At 45.5% G+C, this 11,137-nt stretch overlaps 1 protein-coding gene across 1 annotated transcript; it reads right to left on the bottom strand.

The window, feature by feature from the left end:
• Positions 1 to 8,996: 8,996 nt before the first annotated feature.
• Positions 8,997 to 10,776, bottom strand: Pou4f2 (POU class 4 homeobox 2). The gene is made up of 2 exons (XM_021170857.2): positions 10,483 to 10,776; positions 8,997 to 10,045 (listed from the first exon to the last, which is right to left on the bottom strand). The coding sequence occupies exons 1-2, from the start codon at positions 10,774 to 10,776 to the stop codon at positions 9,104 to 9,106; spliced, it is 1,236 nt and encodes a 411-aa protein (XP_021026516.1). The 3' UTR covers positions 8,997 to 9,103.
• Positions 10,777 to 11,137: the final 361 nt, after the last annotated feature.

Raw genomic sequence — 11,137 nt, 5'->3', positions numbered from 1 at the left:
AAACCGTAAAATATGCATCCTACTTCTACTTCCTGTAACATGATTTGGCTCAAACAACTTTAAAACCCAGGCCTGACTGTGTCACATTAATCACCTCCAGGGAACAGTCACTCCACTCCCACCTCAGTATAGCTAATCAGAGCCCCCTGGAGTTGATAACTAGGAAGGCCAGGCATCAGGATTGCAGCAGGAAAGATGCATAGTCCGGACAAGTATCGTCAGGAAAGCTTGCCCTGGCCCTGGGTTGTGGCTGAAATTTCAGCATAAGATGATCAGTTGTTTTACAGAAGGGTCCTTCCACCACGTACACCTTCATGCTAGACCAACAAGTTCTCAACAGAGTCAGCGTAGCCAACTAGGGGTAGAGGACATGAAGTCTGGTGGCCTTTCCTCTCCCAGTGATTGAGCCTTCCAACCTTCATCATTCAGGATCTTCCAAGAACACAAACTGTGCAGTAAGAGAAGCCCACAGGTGGGTATGTTGATTTACAGTTTTAAGCCTTTGAATAATTTACAAATGCATTGGCTTTCAAGCCTGGATAGGGAGAATGGCACCTCTTAGTCATTTCAGAAGTAAGCTGGCTTCTTTCAAAAATATCAGTTCTCATAGGACAATAGTTTTCATCGTCTCTCCTTTTCAAAGTGTGCAGGAAGACCTGCAAAGGACAAGAGTACACCGAAGCCCTTGCTGATGATGCTCAAAACAAAAACACTCACCAATACACCCAAAAAAGACTTTGAGTCCATTCCCAGGGTCAGAAAACTGAAAAAGTCTGAGGATAAAGAGACATATGGTACTGATAAGCATAAGAGGAAAAAAATTAAGGATGTGATTTAGACCCTGTGGAAGGGTGAAGGGACACTGACACTCTCAGCTACAGCCAAGTGGGGGAGGGAGCTTATTCTCGCCAAGTGACAGGTGGAGTAATGGTTGCAGACCCAGTGAGGAGTGGGGGTGGGTAAGGCTGGGCAGGGATGGGGAGCAGTAATTACTAGCCAAGCTCACCCGCCTCCCTACTTTACAAGGACCCGGGTTCTTTCTGCGCATCCAGCTGCGCACCAGGGATTGCTGCTTTTCTGCTCGGCCTCCGGGCATCCCAGAGACTGAATGGGGGTGGGGAGCAGGCTAGAGAGTGTTAACTCGACATTCCTAAAAGACTTCTGAACTACTACCCAAGGCAGAGTGGTAAAACAGAGGAGCAACAACGGCCAGTCCGTAAGCCCTTCCCCGATAGTCACCAACCACCAAGGGAGCATGGGGGACTTGGCGAAATTGAGCATCAGATGAAGGTGTGAGAGAAGAGCCGGGTTTCTCTGCAGAGGACTGACACCTGGCCAGTAAGATGAAGGGGAAACAAAGCGGGTCTCAACCTGTTCCCACCATCTACCCTTTCTGCCCACAAAAGTGTTAACACCCTCCTTCCTCCCACGCCCCCAGAGACCATGCACAAGCCCCATGGGACTCTAGAGCCTTGAAGTTAAGTGTCCACCCAAGGGTCGCCTGGAAGGGGCGGAGAGGAGAGAGCGGGGTGGGAACGAGGGTGGACCCCTCCTCCTGCCACCTCCCTCTGGCAGGCTGGAAGCCTCGCAGAGTCTGGGATTTTTTTTTTTTTTTTTTTCAGAATAATTGATGGGTCCAGTTCTCCAGAGCTTTCCCTGGGAGAGTAAGGCAGACCGCGCTAGAATTTAAATAGGCGTGATTAGTAAAATGCAAGGGAGTAAGGATCTGGGGCTCTCTTTCTTGCGGGATTCTGGCTGTGCGCCTGGCAAGGCTACCCAGGGCTCTGGGGGGTTGCCCAGAGCTAGTGAGGCTCCCTAGCCACTGGAGGGTGGCTCTGCTCCTTGTACTCCCTCCGCTCCCAACTGTCTGCCACCGCACATCCTCGGAACCTGAAACAAGAAGAGAGGAGTGGGGGCTAGCGGACAACCCAAGGCCAGCAGGTGCACACCGCAAGGTGTCCGGCCCGCAGGGTGGGACATTGATTCCTCGGCGTCCAAGCATTAACCTTGGAAGGAAAAGGAAGCCTCCGTTGGTGGCGACTGCGCGCCCCGCTACTTCTTCCCACCTTTTCTATTCTGTCCTGGCCGGCGGACCTCACTTCAGGCTGCTGGTTCCGGAACTTAGGGCGTCCTTTCATTTACTGGAGCTCTGAAAGGTCCCCTTCTCAAAGAAGTGACCCGTGCTGGGGGAAAGCTTCGCATTCATCCTCTCCCACATCCCTAGCCCATCGATTTGTTCCTGCAAAGGGGGCTGTGCATTTTTATAACATCTACAGCCAATTAATATTGCATCAACTCTATTTTTTTAAACACACACACACACACTCACACACACACACACACACACACACACACACAAGCTCTAGAATACCCTATCAAAGCCATCTATTATTCACGGAAATGTAATTGGAGACCCAAGATAATGTGTGTTCCGGGGCAATGGAGGAAAACAGAGTCGTGACAATATTTCAGAAAGGAAGGGGATCCGAGGGTATCTAATATTTAATTTCAAGTCTGTGGTTTTATAATTCGAGATTAAAAGCAGTCACGTCTTTGAAGCTAGACAGTTGGTATAAATGTACAGTTAAAATATTCTATTCCACGGTCCCTCGACAGAGCTCTCGACTCGTCCCAGGCTTCATTAAATTTTTATTATCATCCCAGACTAGAGCAGGGAATGAGCGGAAAGACCGTCCATCTAATTGCAATTGATAAAAAGAGAGAGTGAGCTAGAGAGCACTCTTAGATTTCCCCCTCATTTTAATATATTAACAACCGTTTTCTTCACATACCCAGGCTCCCCCAGACCTGTGATACACACAGTCACATTATCACACGGATTCGTTTTCTACCTTCTAACACGCATCAGGCTTTACCCTCTTTTGTGCCCTTTGGAAGGCCTAGGGGCTTGGTGGAAAGGGGGTGGGGAGGGTAGGAGAGGCTGGGTGCAGAAGGTGGTGCTAGATTTAAAAAATAAAAATAAAAAAATAAGTGACACCAGTTCATGAAGCATCTGCTGAAGAGATGAACTAGAGACAACATGTGCACAGAGCTGGATCTTCCTGTAGCAAGATGAAAGCACATTGTTACCCAAACAAACAACAGATTGTTATATCTGGGTTGCACTTTTCAGCAACCCTTCCACTGTGCAGATAAAAGGAAAGAGTAACATTTTAATTTTATCTTTCTTTCTGACTACCTCCTCCTCCTCCTCTCTCTCTTTCTCTCTCTCTCTCTCTCTCTCTCTCTCTCTCTCTCTCTCTCTCTCTCACACACACACACACACACACACACACACACAGAGGCTGTCCTCTTGTGCTACTACTGATGGTAGCTGTTTGTGCTGGTGTTTTCCTGAGGCCACAGCTCAACAAGGGTGCTTTAAAATGTTGTTTTGTTTTGTTTTTTAAATTGGTATACATAAACCTTTTCATCTCCAGGCACAAGAAGTTCAGAATAAAACCCACAGTTTGCTTTCTGAGCTGTTTCCTATTATCACATTGCCACTTAATTTTATTTCTATTCTCTCCAAGTTAAATAGAAAGACTGGCTCGCAGGGGAGCTGCCATGTGCCTACAGAGTAAGGATATCAAGCCAAGACTTCCCGTGCAAAGTTAATTTCAATTCCCGGGGAGGATTTCCCATTCTGCCTGGCTCTGACCCACAGTAATTAGCTGAGATAACTAATGATTACTTACTTATTCCTTGTAATTATCTGGATTTAATAATTCGCTGTGTAATTTATTAATTCGCTCATAATAGACTTTCAGTAGTACTGGGAATGACTCTTTTAAAGGGGTGAAGCAGGGGAAATTTAGCAATATTTTTCTCAATGCTATAAATCTGTCTCTTGACAAATGTGGATTTCAGGTACATCACAGCCAACCAGGAACCTTTGTCCCCTCTTTGCTTTATGGAAGCAGTGTCCACCTAGCCCTACATTTGGTGGCAGCCCCTTCCTTCCCAGCCAGCTACAGTATAAAGTGAAGGTTAGTATTCTAGTGTAAATTCTTTGCCTAAAATTAGACATCACTTAGGCCAAATAATTACAGAAACAAGTTTCTAAGCCTTTATCACGACCTGCCTAGAAAGTTGGAGGCTTACCCTCTAAACAGAATGTTTTATAAAAATAAGGTGGGACTTTTGTCCTTCATGGCTCTTGTCCCGCCCTCCTCAAGACTTTTCCCAATACATAAAAAATTAATAAACTCATCTGAAGTTTGAAATAAAGCATTTTAGCTTACCACACCCCAGTTCAATTATCTGGAGGGAAAAAAATCACAAAAACTGAACTTGAAAAACCACTTACGACATACTATTACTTCCTTTTACTTTAAATGTTATTTTCTTATTGATTTGCTTCATTTTGTTTTGAAGCAGGGTTTTCTGGAATTCACTAACTAGCCCAGGATGGCCACAAGCTTGCAGCAACACTTCTGCCTCAGCTCTGCCCATGTGCAGAGATTATAAGTGCAAGTCACCATGCCTGTTATTCATTTACAAATGTATTTTATATCAAATAAGGGAGAACTTTCTAAATTTTAATTACTTTATTCAAATCCTCATGTCTTTATTATTTTTCCGTAAGCAATGTGTTGGTGAAATGGGTAACTTCCAATAGTAACTATATTCTTCCTGGACAGTATAATTCTGTATGATAGAGAGTTCTTAAATATCAATGAGTGTATGTGTGATATGTTGTTTTGAGTTCTGCTTTTTTGCCACAGGATCTCACTAGGCAACCTGAGATGGCCTTGAACTCTCCATGTACCTCAGACAGGTTTTGAACTCTTGATTTTCCACCTTAGTCTCCTGAGTGCTATAATTACAGGGTGCACCATCATGCCCATCTTAGTGATTTATTTCTCATTTTAATGTGGATTTATGTTGTTATATACACAAAATGATCAAATCATTTGCTTTTACAGAAGTTAACAAAAAGAAACTACACAGTTCTGAAACATAAGATTTAGAATCACTGAGTGGGCTGCTAAGTCAATCCATAATATATCTCTTTGCAGTAAGATAGCAATTGTGGCCTGAAGGGAAAATACAAAATTAGTCATGAATGCTGATGGTTTTGATTGATATGACAAAGATTTCAGACATATTCTGCTGTGTTTTTGTGAGTACACTGAAAATCAATACCAAATTAATACTTCCCAAGAATTTGCTTAATTTGGTCTATTCTTACCTTTGAATCCTTCATTAGGCCCAACTTTCTTCTCTCCAAATCTTTGACTTTGTGTATATCTGCAACTCTTGTTAATAAAAGTTTTCAGAATGTATTTGCTTTTGTAAACAATTCTAGTGTTTTCATAAAACACACATTTAGCAGTCTCTTAATAGTGAATGGACAAATGAGCTGACAGTCTGATACAGTTTTAAAAATTCAGGAATATAAGAACTTGGTAAATTAAGGGAAAATAAGGGACTTCAGTCTTAACTATTGGAATAAAAAGTTCTCCAATGCATAAGAATTTTGGCCATGCAAGCATACGTGACTTATACTTCAAAATGAACCAAGAAAAATAAACATCTATTTTATCTCTGTTCAAAAAATATTTCTCAATTTACTGCTTTTGTGTGATTATACTGAGAGATGGCTTATTTGTTGTACGAAGACACTAGCACACTAAGCAATCTTATGTCATCTAATTCTTCTCTTGGTGAGCAAATCTTCATTACTTAAAACCCACACGAGAAGACGAAAATTATTTCTTATGGAAATCTTATCAGAAAGTGTGATATGCTACACATTCAACTTTTTCCTCTCATTATCTCTGGTCTGAAATGGGGGAGGGGTAATAAATAAATAATAAATAAATAATAAAAACAAGTGAAAAGTTCTTTAGCTAGTTAGCTGTTGGAGCGCTCCCTGCCCAGCCACGTGGTTACTGGCCATGGTGCTGAAATTGCTTCCCAGACAAGGAGAATAGAGCTGTCTAAAAAAAGAGAGTTCCAGGAAACCTGAAACCTAGGATGGGGACAGAAATGGAAGGCAGAACTTTTTGCCCTCCTACACACAGGAATGAACCAACCCACCAACGTCACTGTGCTTACATTTACAGTTTCTTTTCATAAAACACTATATGCCAGTGTTTTCTTCCAAACCTATGAAGTGCATCTCATTCAATCTAAATGGACACTTGGATCTTGTTTTTGAGGCATGTAGTTTGTTTCAGTTATAGAAGAAATGGTCTCTCCACGCCTGTGCCGTCCAACTTCTATAACTATCTTTGTTCTGCCTGGAAACTGTGATCAGTTTCCTGCAGTATTTAATCCCAAATTGGGCCAGGGTAACAATTGTCATATATTTGTAGGCTGTTTTCTTAGCGTCTTCCAAATATAGAGATGTCTCATGACAGTTTCATATGGAAAAGGCCAATATAGTTAGGAAGAGTTACCTTCAGAGAGTGTGTTTAGGACAGGTCAGTACCTGCTTTTTTCTTCTTGTTTAATTATACATTAATATAATGGTCTCATGCCAATTAATTCCATGAACTATGATTGGTGTAAAAATACAAACCATAGCCTTACTAGAAAAAGAAACGTTGAAAGCCCAATACATTGCCCAACAATTGTGAAGGACCTGAAAATTATTATAATGGGAGAGGAATTGTCTTAAAGTCGGATTAGAAAAAGAAGTGGCTGTGCCAAATGGGCAGAATCCCATGGCCACATGAATGTTTAATAGACTTCCTCCAGATCCTGTGCCAGACAAAGTCACAAAAAGGGGCAAATTTTTGTTCCTTTTAACAACCCAGGATTTTCCTCAGCCACACCCTGTCTATTGCAATAATATTAGTTTTCTTAAAGGTTATGGGAAATAGAAAAAGACAGAGACAGAGGACACCAAGACGGAGACTTTATTCATCTGCCAGAACCCCAGGTTGATTTTCAGGACAGGCTAAAGAACTGAGAAGATGGGGGCTGCACTCTGCTCCTGGCTCACCAAGTCCTGCCCCCACAGTTGCCACACCCAGCCTCCCACAGCTACTGAAATGTGGGCTGGGTTCCTTTCTTCCTTTGCCCCATAGGAGATGGGAAGGAGTGGCTGAAATAGTTTCCATCTGACCTTGGCTTTGTAAGATTCTCTTTACAGAATTATTTCAAGTCTGGAGAAAGGACTCCAGAGGAGCTATATGGAGCCAGACACCATGATTTCATCTAAGCTAAAAAGCAAAGTGCCCTGTGAGATGAGCCCTGGCCATTAACGTGATACTATAAACCCTCTTGTTCTTTTATCCTTTCCCGGGGAGTTGCCTCTTACAAAGTCCAAGCCGTGTTTTAATAGTGGCCACTCTCTGTGTTCCTGTCTTTTAAAAGGATCAGCACCAAAATAATTCCCACATAAATGATTAAAAACTGCATCACGTTTTAAAAGTCATTTAATATTAATAGCATATTTTAATGAAAAAAGCAGCATACTTTGCCAGTAAAACATTAAAATCATCTCTTCAATGAAAGACAATGAAACAACACTCAAAATAACTTAATACATTACTATAGTAAATAACCCATTAACAAAAACAAGAAGTGAGGTCATATACAGAACTCAGAACTTTGGAGAGCCTCAAATGGATCAGCAATTACAGCAAATTCTGTAAGAATATATTCATATGTGCATCATTTTGAATGAAATATTTACAATAGATAAGGTACCAGTCACTTTGTACCTATTTGTGTGTGTGCTCCAAAAGGATTCTACCAAACACTGTGAATTTACAAGCAGTGCACTGTCTTTCTTATAGTTCCAAAATTTTCCCCCTACAAACAAACCTCCTAAAAGGAAAAACTGAAGGATCCCTATAAAGGTCAAAATGTAGCAACAAAGCAATCGAAATCTGGGAGATGGAAATACCTTGGTGAAATCTTAGAATCCAGCAGAGTAAGCACCAAATGGAGACCGCACCTAAGGCTGGGAAAGTGTACACTGCTCATCGTTGGTACCTCCAGCTGCTTCTTCTCCTCTCTTAGAGATGTGTATGTGTGCTTGTATGTAGGCATGTAAGGTGAGTGAGAGAGCACGTGTGCCACGGGGACAATGTGGGAATCCCCATTAAATATGTAAGGAAGTAAACAAGACATCGGACAGTGAATCTGGTCTACACGGTTAAGACATCAACTATAAAGTGTCAGCTCACAAATTAGATCACTACCAGTCAAAAACAAAGGGAAGAAACAATCTTCATTCAAAGTGAGAATATACAACTAGGCCAAAGCCAACACAGTCTAAGTGGGAAGCTGTAAAAATCCAGGACCAAAAAGAAAAAAAGAAAAATGTTTTGAGCATCACTAGCTATACGTATCTGCCGGTTTTATTTTTTCAGACTAAAGAAGTTTAATTAATTAGGATGTGCACAAAATTAAGTTGCCAGAGAGATAAATTAATAATTTACAGAGGGTTGTACGGCAATAATCTAATAATAGCTGTCAAGATCAGTGAACACAGCAGGCGCAACTCCTTCAGTAAGTGTTAACACTTCAGAGGAAGAAAGCGATAAGAACCACAATAAAAATATATATATAATATACAGTGTAAATGCAGAAAATCTGCCATCTTTTTTTTAATTCAAAATACTTTAGAGATGTCTCTATCATATCACATTAAGCATCAACTCTAGCTTCGAGTTTCAGTCCTGAATCAATTTCTATTTCTGAAAAATAGCTGCAAAGTGTACTTTTAAACATGAACAAGGTGACGTCTGTAAGAACAAAAACAAATCTTACTTGCTCATTCTTGCAGGGTTTTCAAAAGCTTGTCCCTCTGCCTTCCTGTTGACAGTCAGCTCCACGCTTTCTCTGATGAAGCCGAGCAGCCGAGGTGCAGTTAAAGGGGACAGCTCTGCTACAACTTGACAAATTCCTTTTCGTGTTGTGTTGTTTGTGGTTTTGGTTTTTCTTCACTTTGCGAAACCGGTTCACAATCTCTCTGATTTGGGCTCAGCTGCTTGCTTCTTTGCTCCTGGCTTGGTCTGGGTTCACATTTACCGGAATTGTTTTCTGATAGCCAAAGTAGAAAGGAAAGAGGCAGGAGAGACAAGAAGGGGGTTAGAAAAAAAGAGGGCGAAGGGAAAGGGCCATCCCTGGAGAAGGGTCCCTAAATGCCGGCAGAGTATTTCATTCTCTTCTGTTTCTGCCTTTGGTTGCAGAACCAGACGCGCACCACATTTTTCTTGAGATCCAGCTTTTCGGCGATGGCCGCGATCTTCTCCGAGGAGGGCCTTGGCTGGATGGCGAAGTACGCTTCCAGCGAGCGCTTCTCCGGCGCCGCGATGGACGTGCGCTTGCGCTTCTTCTCCGCGCCATTGAAGAGCTCCGGCTTAGTGAGCTTCTCGCGGTGGGATTTCTCAGCTTCCTCCAGCCACGCCTGCAGGATGGGCTTGAGCGCGATCATGTTGTTGTGTGACAGCGTGAGAGACTCAAACCTGCAGATGGTGCTCTGGCTGAGCGAGCCCACGCCCGGGATCTTGAGGTTGGCGAGCGCCGAGCCCACATCTGCCTGGGTCACTCCCAGCTTGATGCGTCGCTGCTTGAAACGCTCGGCGAACGCCTCCAGGTCCCGCGGGTCTGCATCCACGTCGCTCATGCAGCCCATATGCGAGGGCAGCCCATGCGCGTGGGCCATGCTCAGGGCTGCTTGGTGCATGGGGTTCATGGTGGCCATGTGTGGTGCGTGAGCCGGAGTGGACACCACTGTGCCGTCGGGGCCCGCCATAGCTCCCAGGGCCAGCCCGGGGCTTAGGTGCTCAAGCAGCTCGCCCTCCAGCGCCTGGTGCGGCTGGTGATGGTGGTGATGGTGGTGGTGGTGGTGGTGGTGGGTGCCAGCCAGAGCGGACGGGTGCGAGATGGGCACAGAAGAAGAGGAGGCTGCCGACGTGCACGGGATGGTGTTCATGGTGTGGTAAGTGGCGTCCGGCTTGAAGGGGCTGTGGTGGGGCGGATGGTGGTGGTGGCTCTTACTCTGGGAGACGATGTCCACGGCGGCCAGAGCCTCGGCACGGGCCAGCAGACTCTCATCCAGCCCGCCGAATATATTGCTCTGCAATTGTAAGTAGAAGGCACACATTACGCTCAGCAGGGAATTGTGAGCGCTCTCTCCGGAAGCCCCCGGCCCAGGGCTCGCCACCGCCACCGTGCCTACAGCATTCCCAGAACGTTAAAATAATAATAATGACAGTGATCCTGAAACTAGGCAGCGAAAAGAGAGGGGAAGCCTGCGCGAGAAGCCAATGTGCAGGGGGAGGAAAAGTGAGCCACAGACAACACAACACAACACAACACAACACAACACGCGCACAGGCAGCATCCCAGGTCATAAAAATTAATATGAAAGGCAAGACCCGTTGAATACTTAAGAGAGGGGGGATTGGTTGGAGGTGTGGGGTGATTTGCTGTGCAGACATGAAAAAAACATCAAGCAGATAAAGGAGGCTGTCAAAATGTGCCTTTAAGCGGTGATTATGCAGACTTACGCACCGGTGGGGTTGGAAGACAAGCTCTCCGCATCGCCTCCGAGCCCCCGCCGCCGCCGCTGCCGCCGCTGCCGCTGCTGCTGGAACTGCTGCTCCGGCCGCCGCCACCTCCGCCTCCGCCGCCACCGCCGCCGCCGCCAGCGTTGCTGGAGCTGCTAGGGGAACTGGCCGAGGGCGCCGCGGGCGCAGAGGAGCCCGGGGAGGCACTGTGTAGCGCCGAGTACTTGGGCTCCACGTGCAGGCTGCGGGCGTGAGGCATGCTGAACGCCTGCTTGCTGTTCAGGGACATCATCATCATCTTTCCTTGCGCGGCGCGCTCCTCGCTGGCGCACTCCGGTCCCAGCTACCCGACCCTCCGGAGAAGTACCCGGCCGGAGCAGCAGAGGGAACAACACTGCAAAGTTGTGCTCAGCCGCCACTGCTTCCAGGCCCGGCTCTCCCAGTGTAGCCGCTAGCTCCGCTCCTGTGTCGCCCGCTAGGTCTGCCCGAGAGGTTGCCCTGCTCCGGGTGGCTCTGGCTTCAGACCTCAGCACCCCAAAGTGCCCCAGCTCATCGAGGCGGTGGAGTTATAGTCCCCTCTTCCCGCGCCTGACCCCCGCCCGCCCTCCCCCTCCTTCCCTCCCCCGCCCTCTCCTGCCAGGAAGCACTGCTCTGGGTGG

This window comes from Mus caroli, unplaced genomic scaffold (assembly GCF_978045245.1).
Source record: "Mus caroli unplaced genomic scaffold, Mus_caroli_1 scaffold_10, whole genome shotgun sequence".
Classification (NCBI taxonomy): Eukaryota; Metazoa; Chordata; class Mammalia; order Rodentia; family Muridae; genus Mus; species Mus caroli.
The sequence above is the reverse complement of the archived record's forward strand: the minus strand, read 5'-3'. Positions and strand labels throughout refer to the sequence as shown.